Below are 24,389 nucleotides of genomic sequence, written 5' to 3'. Positions count from 1 at the left end.
TTATTAGATTGCTGCCACATCTTCATATCATGCTTTGTAATGCAATTAAAAATATTCTTTTAGAAGTAGCTCTCTAGGACAGCAAGCAAGAAAAAAAAAGGATGTTGTCTAATGCTAGTAAGATGAATTTTAAAACGTATTTTGAATCTCAATTACTAATCTAAGAAAACTTCAATTTCTCCACTTAAATAAAAATAATAATATTCTCACTGTACATTAGAACAGAAGGAAAGAAGGTTAATTATAGCTGTTTTTTTTTTTTAACAGCAGTTCCTCAATATGTTGATTAGCAATGAATATTTCAGAGCAAAATCAGTCTAGGGAAATGCATGAGGTATTATAGGACGGACTTTAACATGCACTACACTAGACTACAGYAGCATTTTCATAGTAAATCTTTATTCTCAGGAGCAAGAAACATCACATGAAAAAAAATCTACTCAGTCAAAATGAGGCATATTCATGTATTTGGTAGAGAGAGAAATTAAGAGAAACACAAGCCTTCTCTAATATCTGAGATCTTATTTTTTCTTTTTTTTTTTCCCCCTCTTGTCTTTGGCAGCTGAAAGAGGTTGAAAATAGTGCACACTCTTCCCAAGGAAGGGAAGAGTAAAGCCACTTTCCTGACAGATAATTCTGACACTGTCTCCTAAAGCCAAGAAGAAAGGATTGGAGGAGAAAAATGACAGCGACTCTCTATGAACGACTGCAACATCCAAGACGTAATATGATTTACATTTAGAGCTGCATATTTAAATGTGTTAAGAATAAACACGTCATTGATCTTTTAGCGCATCCTCCAGTCACTTAATGAGTTCGGGAATACTTACTGTGCCTAGAAAATTAAGGATATTAGCTGTGTGTCACTACAAACAATAGCTTCTCAGCTTCCTTCGTAACCTTAGCATTCTTTCCTTAAGCTTTGACATGTAGGCTTTTTCTAACAGAAATCTGAAATTAAAATTATTCAAGAAACAAGGATTTTTATATATTTCTTTGATTATTGTAAAATTACAGACACCTTGCTTCCCTTTAATTTCTCTTACCAAATCTTTGTCTATCTCAGTATAACTTCTTTTGCTTCTGAGAACAGAGACCAGTCTTTAAACCTCTTATTTGAATAGACTTCACCTGGGTACCTACTCAAATCAGTCAGGTTAGCTGCTTAAGAACTACTGTTCTTGAAGATGCAAGCCTGCAGGTGTATTGTGAAAAGCATTAAGCGACACGCAAAAGAATATTTTAGAAACAAAGGACTGTTTTCCAGCAAGAGACTCTATAAATTACCAAGAGAGAGAAAGAATGCAATAACCTGTTGTTATCACATTGCTCCCTATTCAAAAAGTTAGTTTAAAAAAAAGAAAAAAGGGGGGGGGGAAGACTTGACTGAGCTCTGTTCCTTTACTCCACTATTTTCATTTTTGCAGCATGCTCTAAAAATGCATTACACAGCTAATAAAAATGCAATGCATTTAAAGAATAAAATTTCACAGAGAAAAGAGCAGGTAAGCCACAGTATCTTAAACTGAAGAATAACACACTCTGGTGTTTGAAATGTGCCTCAGGCAACACAGTAATCTCCAGCATTAGCAAACTATTCAAAAAGCACGTTCACTACATTGTAGTATCCCTCAGGATACATGTACATCCTCAGTTTCTCTTTGCTGAACAGATAACAAAAATAAATAAACGAAAATAAGAAAAATGTTCAAGTTGAATCACCCAAGTTAGACCACAGAACCTGTACTCAAGATAATAGCATAAGACGATAACAAATTGTTATTAACACAAGTTAACCCCAAAGTTGTTATTTACAAGTCAATTGTGTGGGTAGAAAAAACAAAAGTCTTAAAAATAATTGGTTTTTTTTAATTACCTCAAGGCAGCTTATGCTTTTCACAGCTCACAATCAACAGTAAGCAGGACAATTCAGCTGATGGCATCCATCAACGAGTGGTAGAAAGAAAGAAAAAAAAAACTATTGAAAAGCTACAAAATCAAACTGTGAGTTTTCTGTTTATTATTTGCATTTCACTTGTATTAAGGCCTAATCGACTGTCCTGCTTTTCACGATATGTTAGTCAGCGTGTATTAGTCATTAAGGTATGTTTTCCAGCGTAGGTTAGTCAAAAACAGCCTTGAGCTGTGCCGAGGCCTCGGCCAAGGAAGGTGCTTTGGCCACTGAGCCCGTCAGGCTCATCCTGCCTGTGCCGAAAAGGCCCAAGAGAGAACCAGCTACTGCCCAAAACCGACCTTCAGAGCTGCAAAATGCTGTTTTCAGCTTCTACCCTATTTTGCGAGCACGTACAAAGCGTGGGCTGTTTTGCAAACCCAAATAAGCTAACGCACACATGACCATTGAACCTTGACATTAAGCAGGGAAAGAAAGCAACAGAACAAAGCTACCTGTCCTGCTAGCTAGATAGATGTTTAAAGAACAAAAGAAAAGAAAAAAGGAAAATAATAGAAAAGGATAGTTGCCAACATAAATCTTTAAATATTCACCTTAGTAATTTTTGTGAAAACTTAATACTTCTGTACAGAAGTTTGACTTAATTTGTTGAATTCTTTTGATTTCAAACTTTAAAAGTGTTTTTTTTTTAAAAAAATCAATAAATTGCCACTTTTAAACACAAAAAATTAATCTCCATATTATTCTTGAAACAGTGGCTTAAAAACAAAATGAAAAATCTTTCAAAATGTTCCAAGGAGCAGTAGAGGTCTTGCAGCTGCCCCAGCGAATACCAGATTAATTCTCTTTGGGTTTTTTAACCATCCAAAACAGTAACATATCAACTGAAGAATTCAAGTGAGGAAATCCCAGATCCCAAGACATGATTGGAACGCCTGCTAGGAACTTGAAGACACTCAGAAGTTTACTTATGTTCCTTCCTAAAGTTATTCTCTTGTAAATAATTAATTACTGCCAGAAAAACTGCGACTGCAACCAGAAGCATCCACAACAGAAAGATCCCGTGAAAGTGCAGACCACAGTGAAAATGTTTAGAGCTCTTACTTTAAAATTTAGCCAGGCTTCAACATAAAACAGAGAAACTACTTTTTTTCCTGGATGCAGGGTATTTGGAGTTTGAYTTTTGTTTGTTTTTAGCAACATACTGCTCCTTCTCTTTTGTAYTCTTTAAACGTGAAATTAAGAATTTTGATTAAATCCTGTCTCTTGACACATGTTAAACCAAAAGACAGAACATATCCAGGACACAAGAACAGCTATGCTTTTACTATGAATACCAGACCCAGGTACTGAGCATAGAGCAGAGGTGAGATGCTTGCTCGAAGCTGAGCCTAGGGAAGGGGGAGGAAAGGTGCTTCTCTAAGTGTCTGTTGAATTCTCTTCTCCTCTCCCACCCCTGGGGAGGAGGTTGGTGGGCGAGAGATGTGGCCACACACATTGACAATACATATATATACATACATTCATGTATATGTGTGTGTGTGTATATATATATGTATACACACACACACACACACACAGATATCTAAATATATTGAGATATATACACACACACACAGACATATACACATAAATACACACATACACTAGTATCCAAATCAGTAGTCAAAAGTGTGTGTTAATTGCCAGTAAAATAAACGGCATAAAAATTCCCTGAGTCAAGACTGCTTTGCCCACAACACTATACGGCTTAAATAAAGCACAACCACCATCACTTCTTTGCAGCCTTGCAACAAAGACGATTGGTAAGGACAAGTTTTTTCCATTTTATTCAATAATGAGATTTTAACTCCTGCTGGCTCGTGCACGGCTCAGCCATATATAAATTAYAAGCTACTGAAAACAATCCTTTTATGATTTAGCCTATCCCACTGACAATGTTCCTGTATTTTTTTTCCCCATTCTGGTCTTAAGCATGCCAAGATAGAGATTCCCTTCAGGTCCCCAGGGAGTTATTTCACATCTTGYCCTGTTTGCTAAGTTTCTCATATCCAACTTTAAAACTTCTCTTTATTTATTGCAAACGATTAAACCTCACTTTTGCACTTTGCAAAGTTACTAAAATAACCTGACTGCACCAAATTCCTTTTAATATCTGAAGCCAAATAGAACTTTCAGATTCATCTGAAGATTTACAAAAGAGAAAATGGTACCATGGAAATTCATTTTCCTAAGCAGTRGCTATTAAAACCTAGATGGTGCATTAGATAAAGATGATCCTAAACATTGTAAACAACCGTTTGAACTAACCAGAGCTACTCGCCAGACATTCCCYTGTGGGCCTTAAACAAAGGTTAGTCTCAAGGTGAAACAGTCCACCTTAAGGCAAATTTCACTTTTGTTTCTAATCACTACCAATTTCTATGTCATTACACAAAAAGGCACGTCGTTCCCTCTGCCACTCTGAATGCTCAGAATCCATATACTTTTACCCGCTAACCTACTGCCAGTACTACAGGAAGACGATAAAAGCCTAAGTGTCTTTAGATTCTTTAAGTTTACTAATTTCCGTTTTGACACACAAATAAGGACACTGGGACAACCTAAGAATTTTAAGTCTCTAGATGAAAATTCTTCTTTAGAGGTCTTGAGCACTTCATCCCACCAAACTGATCTTTCCAGCCCAATAGCACTCAGCTGAACTTCGGAAATGTTCAGAGCCAAGGAAAGCTCCAAACAGGACACAGCCAAGGCGACAGAGAAGTTTAAAGCTATGAACTACCGATGGCAATCAAGGCCTACCRTACTCGAGCAAGCGAGACTTGAATTCCTGACAGGCTCCCCACATTTAGTAGCGTTCTGATAGAAAAGACRTTTTTCAGCTATTTCGTATTTAAAGCTGTGGATGTAAACAGAATTACATCATCATCACAGACACCTTAAGGAGATTATAATACGCTTGAAACTGTCCCCACATTTTCAGTTTTCGGTGTGCAGTAGATTGTTTTGTTAATTCACACTGTAAACGCATGATGGATGGGTCACAGGGAATTACTGCCCTTGACAGCAAGGTAGGGAACGGCTGGCAAGACACMGCAAGCAAGCGCTGAAGATTTTTCACTCTGTCACGGATTGCTCATTGCAGCGCTGACTTACCACCTCGAAGGCTTCAGTGAACGGGGAGGATCACATCCGTTCAAGCGACTGTCTGGGGCTTTTYGTACACGTTGCATTTATGCTGTTTACCTTTTCAAATCAGCTTGGAAATAGGGGGTTTCTTTCAGAAATAGTAGATTCTGCAGGCTCAGTATTGCAGCATAAGTGAATCCCAGACCATAATTATAATCTATAGTGCAATATAAATTATCTTTTCCTGAAAAGACATTAGATATGCCTACTCTAATTACGGTTCTTATATCAGGAGAGRTTTTATTTCTCAGGAAAATAAAAGAGCCATTTACAATGAATTTGCTTTGAAGAATTATAAAGCAACCTCGATGATACTCTCAAGTGATCTCTGCCTTATAGAGAGACACAGATCAGCGTATAAGCAGAGTACCACCCAACCAGCAGGGAGATGAAGTATCTACAAACATTGTTAATTTAATTTATATAGTGCACTCATCTTATAAATCTTTCCGATTTCATCCCTCAAAGTTGACTCTGTAGAGAACAAGCCCTGCATAGACTGCGCATCAGTGACTAATGGCATTACCAGAAAGGAAGTGTAGCTTCCTTAGGCTACACCTATCCTGCCACACTGCAGAAATGACCTTAGTGTCACATACAAACGTCCACAGCAGCTTTAAGCTAACYGCCTTAGCAGCTCCAGCTTCCTGGCTGCAGCAGCACAGCAGCTGGCACGGGCTAAGAAGCACCTCCACGGCCGCACCTCAGACGCGCTGCGGCCCGGGGGCTACAGCGTCCGAGAGCCCCCAAAACCGACCGGCTGCGGCAGCACCTGTAGCAGGCATCAACAACATTCTTCCATGCTGAATATATTAAAAGCAACAAATATCACAATTCAAGTAACAGGAAAAGTTCASAAGTTCATATAGGTACCTAAATCARGAATTCCCTCGCAACCCYGGGGGAACTCGATTCAGTTCCCACTAAAGTCGGTGGTGAACTCTGCAGTGGCTTCAATTTTTTTCCACAATAAATAATTCTGACATCCCTCCTCCAGTAAGAACGCTTTTGTTTTCTGCCCCAAAACCAAACATAACATGCTACAGCTGTAAGCTACCAACACAATGACTTCTGTGTGTAAAACACCGAGTCCAAAATGCAAGTCCTGAAGGCTTGCACAAAACTGACTCCTAAGGGGGTAAAGCCAGTTCACAGGTAAAAATGACTATTTTCATAATCTGTTAATTAAACAATGACATCACTGTATAGGAGGAAGAAAAAGAAAAAAAAAATCTGAACACTACGGAACTAAACTTCTCCACTAATCTCCAATTCTTCTGGATTGTCTAACTACRTTTCACCGTTTTCAGTTTTTGACATTTATGTTTGAACATATTAAGAGTCTTGACCAGACATTATAAAAGTAGCAATTCAGCTTGCGCTCAACTTCTGCAAGTTGGTATTTCCGAAGTCATTTCCATTTGCCAGCCACAAAGTTTCTAACACAATTTAATACTCTCACCTTTTATTTGCCAAAAAGACAGAGATTATTTCTTACAAAGAGGTCCTTGTGACCTTGTTCTGGATTCTGGTATTTTCTAACTTCACATACTGATGTAATACTAGGTCCCAAATCTGCAGAGACTTCAATACAGTTATTAAATACATGAAGTCAAATGAGATTTAAAGGATTGAGTCATGTAATTGTTCACATACAGCCACCGTGTAATCCTACAGTTTAAAAGATCAATACTATAACAAAATTTTTAAAAATTGTTTTGAGGACTTTGAAGTTTTTGTGTTACACATAAAATTTATCTGCATTTTAACTCAGCTCAAAAATATCAGGTTTTTATATCATCAATTGTCATTCCTAAGTAAAATATTCAAAAATATTTCACTCTCAACACTGAATTAAGTTACAGAACTAACCAAAAAAAAAAACAACACACACTAGAAATCAAATTGAAACATACAATGGAAGACTATCCAAAATCTACACAGTAAATAGAACTCCCAAGAGTTTCTTATTAAAAGAAATAATCAATGCTTTCACCAAGCAGGCAATCCAATAAAACAAAAAGCAGCATAATTAAAGCAAATGCTTAATTTTCTCAAGCTAGCTACTTACTGTAGAAACCCAAATCTGTCAGTGACTTTGTAAAGACGATAGTCAGCATCTTCCCATGGTTCAATCTGTGCACCCTCTCGTCCCTGGAAGGGAGGAGAAAAGAGAGCCAATGAAGATTTATGACACAGTAAGCTAAAAAAATAAAGACATGATTCAGCCACTTCGAGCATAATCTTTGGAGCAGTCTGAGGRGCAGGGACAGGAGTCCTAATCTTACCAACCAAGAACAGGAAAAGCAGCACACCTCTCCCACCTACTAGAAGTCTTTTCATCACAGGAAACAACTTCTGGTCACCGCTAATACAGACTAGACTTCAGCAACAGATTTCAGCCAGAGATTTGCAATAATCTCACACTCGTCCTTGTTTCTCCTCAGCAGTGCCTCAATGTTCTCTCACCAAAAAACGAGTTGAGATGTTACCCAGAATACTCCAGTTTTGTACTACATAATATTTTAAACAAAAGCGAGTGGGAAACCATGATTTATTTTTTAGAATAGAAATCTTACTAAGATTAATTATAAAATGTTTTTAAATTATTAGCAAGTTTACTTACTCTGTCATACTTGGCAACTATCTCTGCTCGTTCTTGGGCAAGTTTGATAGCAGCATCCTGCTCGGCATCTGCACCTGTTGAGGATTAAAATAAAGCTACTGAGATTCCCTCCCTTGCGAACACAGAATAGCAGCTAAATACTCGAGAAATAAATCTCAATTTATTTGGGTAGACAAATACCAATTTATTTGAGACTATTTGGGTATAGAAATACCAAAGTGACTGCAGTAAAGCAAAATATGACCTTGGCACACAGAAGTGACATCTTAATAATGTTAGGATATTATCCAATAATTAAATTTTATTCTAACTGCTGAATTTAGAATGTTCACTGTTTTCTATCAAAATAACTACTGAACTTTAAAAAAAAAAAAAAAAAAAAAAAAAAAAAAAAAAATCCACAAACTGTAAGAGTGAACAAAGCAGTAAAATCTACTTATTGCTAATTCAACAAACATTCATAAAGGGCAAGGAAATTGGAAATACACACTACCAGTTTAAAAGAAAAGTTYGACCTATTTACAAGATTCACATAATAAGTGTTAGAATATGACATTTCAAGCATTCGGTCTAAGAAAAACAGATCTGGTATTATATTCTTCTGTTGTATGACATCAGTAATATGCTTATTTGTGCACRTACAGTAGTTCTAATAAAATTTACCAACATATTTCTCAGATATTTAGAAAAGTAGCTGTGCTAAGGTGGTCTTCTCATCTGTCTGATGGACTAGATTTAGTATGTTCTTGTCGATGCTTTCCTCAGTTTTTTCAGGAGAGCACACATGGAAGCTAGGAAGAAATACAAGCATCATGGCAGTGAAATGCTTGTCCCAAATTTCCCCTGATGGAAACACCAATTCCTTCTTTGGAGCTTTCACTTAACCATCTCCAGAAGCTGTTCTTTGTTCATCTCATTCTGGCTCCCTTCTGCTTATCACCACCACTTGCCAACCATGCTGCTCCCAGACATAGGTCTTTGTCATTTTTGCCAGTGTATGCCAAGAACCAACAGTCACGTATTTATGCAATTATTTGGGAAAAAACAACTAAGAAAAAAATAATTTAAGAACCGCACCTGCTACGTTTTGAAGCTAAGCAGCTCTGTGCTGCAGTACCAATAAATGATTTACTCTTTGCAAGGGAAGAAGGGAGCGCATGCATTTCTTGTTGCCCAGCCCGTGGCGCAGCCCATGCAACGTGCTGTTGCGCTGGCTCTCGAGCTTCTGTATCCACCTTGATTCCTAGTTCCTAGTCAGCTGGGGTCTGCCTTTGCTTAAAGAGGACTGCAAGACACAAAGCAGTTTGGTTGCAAGTCTCTTTTTGTTTGTCACAGACTTACAGTTACAGGGGAACCCGTTACCTTAACCACCAGTCTGAATGTTGACCAGGAGTCCACTCCTCTTGCACACCATCACCAGACCATCRCCTCCCTCACGTTGTCACAAAGTGAGGGCACAAACTGAATTCTAAGCTACTCTGAATATATTTAAGAACTAGATATTGCCTATACAATTATAGAAATTTCTTTTTTTTCAATGTGCTATGCCTCCTGACAACWTTCACTAAAGCCTAGCAAATCTGCACCATGAAGCAGCACATGAAGCCTAGTGTTACTTTGAAAGCAAGAAGCTAAAATGACCATAAGTAAAATTCAACYGCATTTTCTTTTTCAAGACACAAACAGGTCCATGCTTACAGTAACTCCTTATAGAAGACCAACCATACGACTTTAAAAGTAATCTTTACGCTTGCTTAGAAATCTGACATTGCATGGGACGAGMCAATCCAAGCACCAGGCAATCTTAATCTTTACTTCTCCAACGGATACATTTGGGGAAAGCTTACAGCTTTGAAATATGATTCCTGCTGGGCTCGAAGAAAGGGGGAAAAATTCCTGTCACTGTTTTGTTTGTTTGTTTGTTTGTTTTAAGTAAAAGAGAGATTAGATTTGATTTTAGAATGCATCAGATCAACTAGTAAACAGTAGACACGGCAGTATTTTTCAATTAATAGAACTCATAAATATAATACTGCTTACATTTAGGGAAAACATACTGAAAGGAACTGTTCAAGGTCGCCACAGATGGGAAAAGTAGCAGCAGTTGAAACAAAGTTTAAATCTTTGATTAAAAGAATGGAAAACTGTTTTTGTACTAGAAACTAGGTCCTCATTTATGCTGAAACCATTTATGTCTATGGCTTACCTTCTTTTCCTCTGCATAAGCAACATATGAATTAAAGTTTGGCATGTTCTTTGCCTCATGACAAWTCAATTACATTTAGTATGGAAATTATCATATTCATTGCCTTTAAAGTAATCCTCTTCACTTTCTGCCAGAATCATCTTAACCTTCCAGCTGCACTGGGATAGTTTAACGTTACTTTAATCCAACCATGTTGAAAATTCAGAAAATAGCTTGAAATGGGGACAAGAGATTATATTTCATAAGATAAGAGTAAAATATGATTTTTCTTATAAAAAGCAATTATTTAAGTATCTCCAAGTTAAAAATTACATGATGATTCACAATCAGGTAAAAACTAAGTAAGGAAACAGAAAAAAGAATTCTTTGTGAATTATCTCCCTAGACACAAAAATACATTTCTACATTATATGAAATTAGAAACAAACAACGGATACTCTAAATATTGTCTTAACTGAATGAAAACAGATAAAGATGTGAAACAAATACGATTAGATTTTCTGATTAAAGATTAGCATTACAGATGATCGACATCCCAGTYTGTAGCAAAAAATACAATCTCATCTGAGACTGACATTAATGTATAGTCAATGAACTATTAGATAGATCTGTTAGGGACTAAAACACAAGTAAATATATTACCAGCAAGCTACAAATGATATAATCAATGCTGATAAAAATCTGCAGATGTGCACTTAAGTCCCTGACATAATTGGTCATGGTGACCAGGTACAAAGAGCATAAGCAAACGTCTGCACCTACGGGAATGCCAGCAGCTGTGTCCTGCATCCAGCTTTTGARAAAGGTATGGGATCAAAAGGAAGGCCAGGAACAAACTGTTCGTAGCGGAGTGGCTTGACACGGTACGTAACRCTCCCGTCGGGGAGAGCGTTTTCTCCTCATCCCCCCCCCGCACGTCACGCTGACCTCTCAGCCCTCCGTATTTTGCGCACATTAAACCTTGCAACCCTAGTTTTGAAAAGCAGCACTCAGAGGAATTGAAGCATCAGTACAGACAGAAAATTGAACAGGAAATCCCAACATCCCGGGACATCCCGCCCGGACTTCGTGCCCTGACGCTTCGGTTTCACCCTGGGAAGTCAGCTGGCCTCACTCTGCAGCACGGCGGAGACACCGGRAAACCACTGGATTTCAACGTTCGGGGGGGTACTTACAGTTGAAAAAAAATAAAGAGTAAGAATCATTTGTGAAGTTTTCAGGTGTGTTTGTTTATCCTTCAGACCCTTAGACTACAAACACGCTGATTTTACACCTGGCACTGCCAAGCGCCTATGATTTATACAAAAGTTTCTATGGAGATTTGTTAATTTTTTACAGTCATCAGATTTTTCTGATTAAAATATATTTTATTGTTATTMAAGAAATTACTTTCTTTAAACAGTCATTTTTCTGTTTACTAYAGCAAACWTGCAAGCAAGGAAAAAAACTTAAGTCATATAGTCATTAAAACCAATTAATCAGTATTTGTCATTTCAGTAGATTACGTACGACTACAGTGGTCCTAAAGTTCTGAAATGCCAGTCTGCTGCTGACTGCTTCAAGCTATAACACAATTGACTGTATCACGTCTGAACTGATACAGATGATCAAAACCCTTCACGTTCAATATCAACTATTCATCTTTTATAACAACCGTAAAGCTACCAGAGGAAATGAAAGCTTCAAAACTGGCTACAGCTGTGACTTAAGACACAAATTTTGCAGTTAGCAGACTGCAAGATGATTGCTCAGAAGAGGACTGGATGTGGTCTCATTTTGCAACTAAGTTTAAACTGATAAAGACCTTGATAAATTAGACATTAGTACGTTGTTATCGGCCCTACAGAGCAAGAAAACAAAAACAAAACAAAACAAAAAAACCCCATGGCTTAGCATCAAGTACAAGCTTTACTCCCTTGTCACCCTAATAAGGGCACCTCCTTACCTCACCAACTTTCCAGAAATTTATAAAGAGAGAATTTCTTCAGGAACAGGGAAAGGTGGCAGGACGCAAAAAACATGACGTTGCCAATGGCAATGGCAAAAAGGTAAGCTAGCCCTACTAAAAGTACACCATCCAAATTCGTTGGCAGATAGCAGGGACCCTTCAGTCTGATGTTGCACTATCACCCACCTGAAACATAACTTTTTCAGAAGCAGGAAAAAGGTAAAAAAGAAAAGAAGAAACAAAATTTGCAATAACATAGTCTTGTATTCATTCAAGTTACAAAACTAAACATTGAGGCTCCCTCTTGCACACTAGCAGTAGCTCAGTACACCAAAATAAAGTAGTGAAAAGAGGCAGTACAAATCTTCTGCGCTTCCGCTGGTCAAGGAGCTGCTGAGCAGTCTGCAACAGCCTGGTAACAGCTCAGTTAAAAACCAAATTCTAAGATACGGGGGCTGTARAACCAGCCAACAAACAAAACCTACAAAACCACCCCAGAAAAGAACTACCAGCACCACCACCAAACCATGTACCGTTCTTCTGCTCTTTAAGGTTTCTGTTTCTACCTAATCCTGTTCAGCTACAAGGCTTGGAAAAAAATAAAATAGAAGGGGCACAGCATCTTAAAAAGCGATTTTCACTTGCACTCTGCTGAGTACCATCTCCACCCGTCTCCATGCACAAGAAGTCAAGGAACTCCATRTGAATGATCTCTGGGGTGATTCACACCCACTTGTTGGACTTCTCCCTGAAACAGGCTGCAAATGCTCCATAAGATACTGCAGCTCACCTGGAAAAAGGTGACAGGCAGTGGAGCAAGAACCTTGTCACCAAGGTAGCACAAACTGAGTCACCAGACCTAGAGCCTCACAAGGTCCTCATATTTCAGGGGAACATGTAGGTACAAGGWCACTTACAGTGCTTTAGTGCTATCAGCAGCATAATTAGTGGCTTCTTAGAAATGTGCCATAAATTTAAGTAATGCCTCTTTCCGTTTGGACAACAGTCAATATACTACTACCGTGCAGCGTAAATTTTGGGAAGTAGATTTCTCCCTGTTTTTTGTTCCATCATCACTGCCTCAACTGCAGAGTAACCCAAAACCCTCAGAACATGACAATATATTTCCCATTGCTTCACTCAAATCCTTTCTTGTTTGCACATTGCACAAAGAGCCACACTGGCATAAAGTCCTGACCRTGGGCGCTACCAGCAGCTGCTCCGCAGCTAACCATGCAAAGCACATTTCACAGCAATAAACAAAAAAAAATTTAAGGCTYTGGTTATATTGGAAAGTCCCTTTAATATCAATGCTATTCATCCTCCCTTCCATTCCATTCCCACGGACAATGAAATAAAAGCCACGGTTTACGTGTAATAGTATTTTGTTGTGGGTAGCTGACATTTAAAAGGAAAAAAAATTCTAAATACTTGCATGCAGATATTAAACCCGCCCYGAGCAAAAAAAGATTAAATCACTTACTGTATTTCAATCTATTTTTCCATCTTCACGCAGGTTATTTTTAGGCAGTGAAAATAAAAGTTAAATAGTTGCAGTAAGAAAAACAATCCCTTTTATGTAACACTACTTCTTCTGGCAATCAGTAGTATTAGAAGCTAACTGATCTATGTTTCTTCYACCACTAAATGTAATAATATGACTTAACAATTACATATTTAAATTTGTTTTCACTTATCAGAAATTTAAGCAAAATAGCAAACAGTATATTCAGACAGCTCAACAATTAGAAGATCAGTATATAAATTTAAAACACGTTTTTACCAGTATTTAGATTTTGATTTTCTGCCCGCTCCTTGTAGAAGTCAGTTTTAGTCTTCATGAAGCAAGTCTGTTTACTTCTCAATCATATTCTAAACCCCTTTAACGGGGGAAAGTCCTCCTCCTCCGCTTGGAAAATCTGTCCTTGCAACCAAGCTACTTGGCRTCAGCTCTTTCTTTTTCAAGAMGTGGCCGCYCCGCAGCTACACGAACTCCAAACCYTGCGACAAAGATGCCGTTTGTTCCYGGGAAGCGTCGCTGGGGCGGCACGCTACCACTGCGCCCGGCAGCCTCCAGCCCCACGCTCCTCCTTATAATAAACAAGAGGATGGGAACAAGCAGCCTCGCAAGATGCTGCGTCCGTACCACGGCCCTCTGCGCTCTTGGGTAAGAGTTTGCATTCGTATGGACCAAGGATGGGATGAAAAGCATCTTAAAAAAGAAAAAAAAAAAATCTACTCTTACTAGAAATAGGGCTTAAAGTTCCCTGTATCTGACTTACTGCTTATTAAACCATGAAGTGAAAATATAATGTAAAAGTATTATTTAGTTTTCCCTAAGTGTGCAGAGTTCCCTAGTAACAAGCTGCAGATTTTGTGTATTTTCGATTTAGATCTACTTTATTGTTAAGGATACCTTCAAAACCTAAAATATCTAGGCTGTTAGGAGTTGCTAGGAATCTTYTCCTAAAAGTAGTAGAAATTCAAGATTAACTAGCACAATTTCCTTTCTGAAGCTGGTACACAGTGAGCATCCTCAAAAACGGAAAAAAAAAAAAAAAAAAGCGTGTCCAATATTCAAGGACAGATGCATCAAGCAATTCTCCTACAAGGACTTTAGTCCTTATGCATTTGTTCTTCTCAAGCAAAAAGCCAGCTCCTACGCAGGACCCCACATAGGGTGCTGGCTCCCACTCCTGGACCTACGCAATCACTGCACACCCTCTGCAAYCCGCCTCGGAGGACTTCTGGGCACCTTACCTGGCTCCTCATGGAGTCAACAGAAACACCACCATTGGCTTCCTTGAAAAGCGTTCAAATGCAAGGGATCGTAGACTTCATTAAGTGCACTGGGCTATTTTTTCCCCCCAAGGGACATCTCCCACTAAAAGTTTCTTCAATTATCTCAAGCTTCTTCCTCATATTGGCCAGCAGAACACTGCACCTGGAAACGACCAACAGCTCCTTGTCTTTAGTATCTGTTACTACACATGGATCCTACCCAAACTGAAGCCGCTAATGTTTTCATCTATTGCCGTAACGGGAACCTAGACTGAGCCAGTGTGGTCTCTGCCGCTAGGCAYGTTTGTCTCAAAAGCTATGTCTTCTCATTGCTGACACGCTTACACACTTAGTAACAATCCCCTTGCTATACAAGAATCGTCTTACATTTTCATGAAGCATTTTTATGAGCATTTTTGTGGGGAAAAGAATTTGCCCACAACAGCCACACGCCCTCAGTTGAGAATAAATGTTTCAACAGATACCTTAATCACTGTTGTTTTTAGTAACCCTGGTGGCTCTTCTACCACACTCTACTCTCTGGCAGAAATAGTTGAAAAGTTGTATTCTTCTGATACTTTTGTTATCTTTTTTTTTTCCTTCTTCTTCTTAAGCTTAGTATATATATTGTTGTTCGTGTTTTAAAGTAAAGACTTATCTAGRTAAAGGGGAAGTTTTTGGCTACTTCTCTATTCAGAGGCAAAAAAAAATAGACACAGAGTAAAAATATTTTAAAAGTCAATCTATGCAGCCATGCTCTGCACTGAAACCATTCCAACTACAAGAAACTACATGTCCTACCGTCACCCCCAAACCATTTCTTCAGAGTAGGATTTTAGCTGTACCATATGAGGAGGAACCAGGGGAAGATATGAAAGTAAGGATCTAACTTATCTGAAGGAACAAGAATGAACTCTCCTCTTAATGAAAAAAGAAGCTCCAGTAGAGTGGAATATTTGCAGTTCTGCAAGATGCCCTACAAGCTTCTGCGTAGTCACCAGTGGCACATGGTCGCTTTGGAAATGCGGCTTCATGAGAAACAGAATTAACTGCTACTACGAGCTATCTCAAAGCAATTTTAAAAGCAATCCTCAAAGCAGTCAAASCAAGAGCAGGGAAACCAAGGCAGCACTGTTCAACAGCACTCCACAGAAGCAGCTTGGTCAAAGAAAATCAGAATTTAGGAGTCCAACTTAGTAATAATAGTTGATTTGAATTCTTGGCAATATATCTTGTTTTTAAGCAGCAACTTACAGGAGCCCTACAAATATGAATCAATTATTGCAACATATCCAGGAGTAAGTTTTTAATAACAAATCCTTGCTAATACATACAGTTGAGAGCACTGAAAGGATAAAATTCAGAATAAACAAGAAAAAAGAAAAAAGAATATGAGTTAGCAAAAGGAATCTTAGCCATTTTTTTGGCCTTAATTTCAATTATTTTTGTTTCACATATATAAGTACACCTTAAAATTAAATCACCTCCATCAGCCACGGCTGCAAGTAGCTAATCCAGTTTGAAGCTATACTTTGAATGTTCACTCTGTCGCCTTACTATTAAGGCTTAAAAAAACTTGCCAGATAGGTTGCAAAGTGGAGCAACAGGAACCGGCAGGGTTCGATTGCAATTCCAATTTATGCAGTGTTGTGTGTGCACTCATGAACGCGAGATAATTAATTTGCTAAAGGCCGGCACAGTCAGCTGCAAAGCTGAAAGAAACAATAATTGCTAATTTGTAACAAGCTACACTGAAAAGAGGAAGCCAAATTTTGAACAATACTCTTTTCTTGAAAGAAAAGAAAGAAAAAAAACTCTCCTGTCTAGGACTCTGTCAATACAATCCAACATATTTTATGGTAACTCTTAAAAGAAAAAATTCAAGACTGGGGCTGGGTATAATTCTGGGCTTGCCAGTGCCAGACTGGTTTGACTTGTGCAACAAGCAGCTAGTGTCTTATGTCTAAGATAAAGTCATCGTTTGTCCTCCTTCTTCACAAGCGTGTAGCTGSTATCTGGCCTTTTCAACAGTACGCTGTTATTTTTTCCTCTTTCCTCGCTGCTCTGAAAGGATGGCATTCGGATCACGATGAAACGGTCAAGTAGCACTTACGCATCTCATCTTCGAGGAGGCTMCTCTGCCTAAAGTAACGTCAACCCTCCGAGCAGCTGCAAAAGCGGTGATCAAAGCACATCTGCATTCTCACGGCCCAGCGACACAGAGAAAGCCTTGTTTCTCCAGTTATGACCAACAACAACAAAACTAGAAAGATACGGTCTTCACAGATGAAGCAAGGGAGGTTTTGGTCTTCCAAAAAGGACTAAATTTCCTGCAACTCCTGCTCCAGCTATAATTGACACTGTTAAAACATGGATTCTGCTTCAGCTACAACCCACACATATTACTACACACTCACACACACACAATTGAAATTCATGATCTTTCCCAGCTCTACACCTAGTCTTTAATATTCATGTTTCTATAAAATATTCTGCAAATCAACTACTCTGAGAGGATGAGATGAGACACATGACTACAGAAGTATATTAACACAGGGACAGCAGGAGTATTTCAGCAATTTCACCCTTGACCTTCTGCAAGTCAAGTCATTCTTTCCCCACCGACTTCTTTTTAGGTATCAGTTAYGACTTTATAAAGAAATATAGCTGAAAATTCCAACTGTTTTGATCCCTCAGACCTTAAGATAAAAGTGTATTATGTCTGCAACCCTCAAGAGTTTTCTGAAAATCCAAACATCCCTTCTGCATGTTGAAACTATTCATACCTCTTTTAACTCGAGAGGTTACTAAACAAAAAACCAAAATGATCTTTCACTGTACATTTACTTAGTAATAGACTGTGAATGTTTTAACAGCATGGAGATTTGCAGTACCAGTTTAAACAGTAACTGTAAGATGAGTATAATATTTTAGTTTCTGACACAAGCCTGAACATTTCCTAARTTATCTTATCACATTAACAAACTTTAATAGAGGTAGTCAGATGCCACACTGCACTAGTTACATTAAATCTCTCAATTAATCATTTTTATCTCAACATWAGTCAAAATTAATGGAGCAAACAATAATATTATTTTAACATTCATTGTTAAYGATGCAAAATTCATTCCTAGCTTAAAATACGACCAGAACAATGCTCACAAATACTCTGGAAGGAATTTTTGAAGGCAGCTATTACAAGAAGCTATGCTTGACTTCTTCACTAGAGGTGGCTGTAGTTGTAGAAAAAGAGTTTCATCTGTATTTGTCATTTTACTCACTYAAATATGAASTTTTGTTCCTCTACATAGGAGATCYTTGAGTATTCTCTGAAATACAGCCCACCTCATCATTTGATTACACAAAAAATACAACTGATAACAACAGGAAGAAAAAGGATCGGTTGGGTTGGTGGGTTCTGTTTACGCAGTACATACTATTCTAAAAAGCTCAAAGCCAGCTCGGACAAGCACCAGGGCTGGCCCAAGGCGCCAGGAGCAAGACGTTGCCAGGATCCCRGGGCAGAAGAGGGAACTCCTCCCAAGCCGCCCAGCGACCTCAAGTCAATATGATTTCACACTTCTGCTGTAACATCTGACTTCRCCTCATGGCTGAAGTTACATCTCGCTCCCAGTTGCACCCGGCAGCTGAAACCTTGTCTGACCTTGCCCGACGCAGAACGGGAAGCAGCCACACAATTACAGCAGAGCAGTTACTGATGCTRCTGCATCTCCGCTTTCACTTACCAATTGCGCAGGTACTTCTAAGCTTGCTCCAGAAGAAGGGAAGATAAAAAGACATCAAAGTATCTAGTGATTTGTCTTTCTCCAAAAGCATGAGAAATCCAGCTTTGCAAATACTTGAACTTCAGCCTCCCGTAGACAGAAAAGTGCTCTGCCTACCCAGGAGTAAACCTTTGCACATCTGCATCTCAGGATTTGTTTTGCTTTAGGTTGTTTCACTCCAATACAAAACAGGAAAATAAAGCCTTAAATACAGCGAAGTATGAAAAGCCATCTCTTGCTGAGTTCCAGCAAAAGCACATCACACTCCAGCTACTGCAGGCTGCTGGGCACTCCGCGTGACCCATAGCCATATGGTGTCAATTCACCTCCTATAATATACCAAAGGGACCGTTAGCAATCGCAGTGCTGGTTGCACTGGAGCTGCAAGGCCCTTCTGGACGCAACCGTGATCATTCTCAACACATTAAGAGTATTTCCACAAAATCAAGGAGCTAAAATTGAGAGTTACCCACTGCCGTTTTAACAGCTCTTCATCACAGCTGAACAGCTTTCTTGAGCAACTCTGCTTCTGAACTATTCATCTTTGAGTAGATAAATATTTTAACTGCAGTAATACCCTACAGTACAACTAGGATCCTTTAAGTAAATCCTATRAAAAAGTTTGATCAGCATCAAGAAGCTTCTAGGACACCAAATCTACYCTTGGTGACTTCAAGATAAGTTTGGATAAATCTGCAGAAAGACATCAAGGCAAATTTAGATAACTGCTGGCTTATAAATCAGTTGTGTCTATGCAGCACCAAGTTGCTTTGAAAATCTGAGTAATCAGATACTTAAGATCTGTCATTCACTTAATTAAAAATTAAAATGAGATTTGGCAGTGCGAAAAGAATTAAAATCCTCTTTAAACAGTTGAAATTATCTYAAGTGTCATGCAGTACTAGAATCGTGCTTTTTATGTTTATAAAGTGGTATAGGAAAGGCTAGAAGAACAAGACTGGAAGGGTAAACAAGTTTGTKAAGCAGCAACAGAAATTACGAAGAAAATGTGACCAGTTTCTTCATCCCTGATACAAGAAAAGGAAGTCAACAATAGACAGACTGGTAAACAAACTAACCAACCAGCCAGGGAACTTCCCACTCAAGGCATGATGGCACTCCTTGAAAACTATCCTATAATCTTTGGGTCTCTGCATCAAGCTTAAGGGAAACATAGCAGACTGACTCCAAGAAAGCCTAAGCTGCTTACCTACCAAACAGAAGATGATGTTGACACTGGTAGTTAGTAAAACTAATACAAATTTGTTTGCATCCATTCAGCATGCATCAGCTAAAAGGTTTAATTGTAATAAGACAATTCCACAGTTTGGTTAAATCAGCACAACAGAACATTTGATTAATCCTTCAGAAACTTTGTGGCTGTTTATCCATGAAATACAGTACCAGCAAGGCAAATCTCCTGCAGCATTCGATCCATCACCTTTACTTCAGTTCAGTTTTGACTTGAGTTTTGTTGAATAAAACAGTTGATTAGATTTTAGATTGAAAACACCTTAGGACAGTAGGACAGCCTGGCAGCTTCCCCCCCCCCCCATATATGTCTAAGGAATCAGAGACATCAGGTAAGCACAGCCGATGCTGAGATCCCATACCAGTGTGCTCTTACTCACAAGCAAGCATGGAGCTGAAGCGAAGTAAGACCACAAAACCAAAATGAAATAAGGATTTTCAAAAGCGTTTGAAGGATAACACAGGTGAATCAGAACAGAATTCTCCATAGAGATTACACACCTCACTCCTACTCCTTCAAGAAAGGACCACGCAGCTCAAAGAATACAGTGCGATACATCATTCGATTAATTCTTTGGATACTCTGAGAACATTTTACGAAGGCTAGTGCTCATTTGAGAAGCCAATTATTAATTTATTCTTCTGTCTCACAGAAACAATTACTTAATAATCAGTGCACAAACGGATGCATCTGTATCATTAACGCTTTCTTTTCTTTGGTTTACAGGAAGATTATAAACGGTGGCACACTTAATGATACCTGCAAACTTACCATCAGGTTTTTAATACTATTTCCCTCAAAATCAATACTCTTATCTGAGTACTGCTGCAAGATGAACTACAAACAGACATAGCRAAAACCTTAACAGGTTTGTTACACCACAAACAAGAGGTTATTTTTATTTCAGACCTTGTGCATAGACATAAAGCAAAGAATCTATTTACTTGTTGTGCTGAAGTCAATGATGCAGTAAATCTACCAATGAAGATCCATCTCTTACCACTATTCTGGGGGGGGGGTGTCACAAAAATCTGACCATTTTTTGTGGACACTCGCATCAGAGCAGCGAATGACCTAAAATGGGTAAAAAGGATTTTGGAACTCAGTAAAGAAGAAATTCTACTTTACTCAGTCCCAATGCTGATGCAATATTTAGGCAACATCTACTCAAATTTGCAAGTATTGGCTAAGATAATACATAAGTAAAGCCTTTTACACATTTCAGTCCTGCTCTGTAACCTATTTCACCCTCAAGATATTGCACTCAGCCTCTGGAAGTTTTAAACCTCTCGAAGAATCAAAGCCTGTAGTGAGACGAAGGACTTGGCCAAGCCTGTCAAGTTGCACCTGGCAAGAGCAGACTCTGAAGGGCAAAAAACAAACTGCAAATCCTTCTAAAATGAAAAGGCAGACACAGGTAGTCCTCTCACTCACAGTACTAGGGCAAGAGCAAAGTGCATGTCCAAGGGCAGATTCCCCTGCTACCTGCACCATGTGCCTGTCCGTAAGCCATCAGGCAGCTCAGCAAGGGCTCAAGCTCTCATTTATGCAGCCTGGACAAACCAGGCACAACAGTGGCCCAGACACCCACAAACACCAGCATCCTGCTACTCCTAAGAACAGCAGGGCCCTGAGCTCTAACCACAGCTAGCAGTTGCAGATAAGAAAGCATACTGGTCAAAGCACTTGGTGTATGCCTAAACTGCTTTCAAATCCTCTTTTTGACTCATAAGATAGACTTAGTCAAGGATGTCAGAAAACTTCCCCTGAGCCTCAATGCTTATTTTAAAATTCATTATTGTCACATGAACATTGAAAAAGTTCAGGTCTGATTTTTCATCAGTGAAGTTAGCTGAGGTGATGTGTCACTGTATCACAGATTTGAGAACAAACTAAAGGGTGCTGTGTTCAGATAAATGAACTCTTCAAGGAGTTTAAGAGGACGTGCACGACAAGCACACAGACTTGCAACCCAACTAATCAGGTTTTACTAAGTCAAAAAACTTCTGGTCAGAATGTAATTAAGCACTACTACTGTTCTTAATGACCCAGATCTGTTTGCATGATCTGGACACAAGCAAAGGCTATGTAACGTAGCCACAGCAGCCAGACTTCCAGGGTTGATGGAAGCACAACCTACGTGCTGCGGCTTAGCTCAGATACTGCAATCTGCACGCCGATGCACAACGGTCTGTAAGCAGTCAATGACCTGTGTAATTACTTTCTGGTAATATAACACATTCCAAGACTCAAAAAGCAGAAGAGCTGATGATTTAAAAGTCACGCCTAATAAAAAGCACAAACTMGCAAGATGCAAAAACAGAAGTGAAGTGAAAAAAGAGGTGCAAAAAAAGCTGCAGAATGCTATGTGTTATTTAGGAAAATGCAGTTTAAGTGGATGAGGTACAAAACTACCAGAATAMAACTGGCTGTCAAGTTAAGGTATGCAGAGGACATAACTAACGGATAAGGAACTTAAAGCAAATAGAAAGAGATTTTAAAGTTATACCATTCACCATAGGCATTTTAATGCACAAAACTACAGGCAAAAAAAACATAAAATAAATTGAATATACTAATAAATTACTGAGCTGTTCTACATTTTTACYATCTTGTTCTACAATTAATTCCATCAGCTCTGAGTACCAATTTCCTATTGCCTTGCACCAGTTTTCATCATCTACACCTGCGTATTAGATCAGAAGTGCTCTATATCTCCATGCACACACAAACAATGCTGAAATGAAGTAATCAAAAGCTTAAAGCAAAACTCAAGGAAATTTCTTTTCATTCGATGTGGTGGCAACACAACTGTACAGAGGTAAGAAGGGAAGAACAGGACATACGAGGCTGTTCCAGAAGTTGGTGCAAAGGCATCCATTGACGTACATGTAACTTCCTGAATGACAATAAACCCATAAAAGGCTAGAAAAATATGGCTATTTTCCAAATCCTATACAGCTGAGACCTGTGAAAAAGTTACCAGAAAAGAAAGGGATTAAATCGTTTTTAATGTATTTCAGGTTTAACAACTATGGCTACCCTTTATGTATTGCTATTAGTTATCTTAAAAATAGAGAGCTACAATATTTATTTATTTACCATATTTAAATGCTACAGGAGTGGTGTGACTGCTAGATATAACYGCTACATGACAACCTAAGGGCAAGTCAACTTCATCATCTTAGACCTCAGAAACAACTATTTCTCTCACTGAAATCAGTATTCTGTTACTATTCCAATACCAAGCAGTTCAAAGATGCATAATTTCACTACCATTATTTTAAGTTCAAGCTTAGACCAATAGCCATATAAATGGAATGCCGAACAGGTACAGCCTTTCGGACTACAATACAGAATTTAGAACAAACTTTAACTGAAGTAGTTTTTAAGATTTGTCTTAAAATGAAAACTTATGTTTTGGAAAAACTCGTTTGCAGTTGTTTTAATTATGATAAAGATATCTGAATAAAATGGAACTGAAATACTCTGCATGTCACAGTAATTCTGTAACATCTTTGCATTAAGATAAATTTTTCTCAAATCTGAACCTGAAAAGATTTGGCTTTTAATTTTTAATTTGAAACAACTGTTTTCCTGCTAATAAGAAATCTATAAACTCAACTCAAAGTTGCATGACAGATAAAGGGAAGCAAAAAAACAGGTTGGGGAGGAGAAACAAATGCAAAGCTAAAAAAAAAAAAAAAAAAANAAAAAAAAAAAAGCAGGAAAAATGTTCTAAATTAAAAGGGAACCAGAGATTGAAGAGAATGGCATCTTAGACAGCCAAAAACAAATCATAATTAAATAACCATTCTACAGAAGCAGGAATTTTCAAGACACATATCACAAACTATCAAAAAGGCACATTCAAGTGCATTCCTGTTAATCCTAATCCCATTACCATTCCTGAAAGCTTCCTACATCACGTCATTGCCATAGGATGCAAGAGAGAAAATCTGCTATATTTCCCGATGGCACTAATGACTTTAACATTTTTACCACTTACTAGCTAAGATTACTCAAAAACGAGATRGAATATTCAAAAATACTGTTTCAAAACCAATTACAACAGACTGGTGTTTGGAAATGTTAAGGTTTTTGGACAAGCTGTTTTTTTTGTTTGTTTGGATAAAAAAAAGATACATGAACAGATTGGATATAGTAGTACATTAAGTACAAAAGAAAACGTAGCAGGATGCGATAAAGGCATCCTGTTCTGGATTTACACTGTTTGTTGAACATGTCAACACTCCCATTTCTTCGGCACCCGTCTCAGCTGGGTTCGTCAGCAGGATCACATGAACGCACTGCAGTCCTCAGCACAAAAACAGAACTGGTGAATTAGTTCGTGCCACCATCCTTGGCAGTTCTCTCTGGAAAGGGCTCACAGCAGCACACACACTTGCAAAGTTTAAGTTTGTCCACACGTTCAGAGTAACCAGCTAGAATTTTTTCCATTAATTTTGTACTTTGTAACTCACTTACACAAACCGTCTCAAGAGTATTAATTAGTCTTTGATACATTAATGGACAATTTCTTGATTGTGTTCCTGCTCCTGAAACATCAACCCTATTAGACCGCCTACTTGCTCCTTAACATAGTTCACCCAATGTCAAATTCATAAATCTGGAGGCGGGGGGGGGGGAAACTACTGATGTTCCATGTAATTCTGCAAATAGTGTTTTA

The 24,389-nt window shown here is 38.4% G+C and overlaps 1 protein-coding gene across 4 annotated transcripts in view; it reads right to left on the bottom strand.

Annotated features, from left to right (window-relative positions):
- The window catches only part of USP6NL (USP6 N-terminal like), a 111,676-nt gene that overhangs the window by 52,380 nt on the left and 34,907 nt on the right, over window positions 1-24,389 (bottom strand). For 3 of the 4 annotated variants that reach the window (XM_085299409.1, XM_085299400.1, XM_085299383.1), the window contains 2 exons: window positions 7,728-7,801; window positions 7,173-7,255 (listed from right to left, as the gene is read on the bottom strand). In XM_085299409.1, the coding sequence (XP_085155535.1) occupies window positions 7,173-7,255; window positions 7,728-7,801 (157 nt within the window). Of the gene's footprint in view, window positions 1-7,172; window positions 7,256-7,727; window positions 7,802-13,664; window positions 13,778-24,389 lie in introns of those variants that run through there. The other variant, XM_085299392.1, reaches the window with a different exon arrangement.

This window comes from Rhea americana, unplaced genomic scaffold (assembly GCF_003343005.1).
Source record: "Rhea americana isolate MKP2758 unplaced genomic scaffold, rheAme1 scaffold_1, whole genome shotgun sequence".
NCBI classification, from domain to species: Eukaryota; Metazoa; Chordata; class Aves; order Rheiformes; family Rheidae; genus Rhea; species Rhea americana.
Note: the sequence above shows the minus strand (reverse complement) of the source record. Positions and strands in the feature narration are given on the sequence as shown.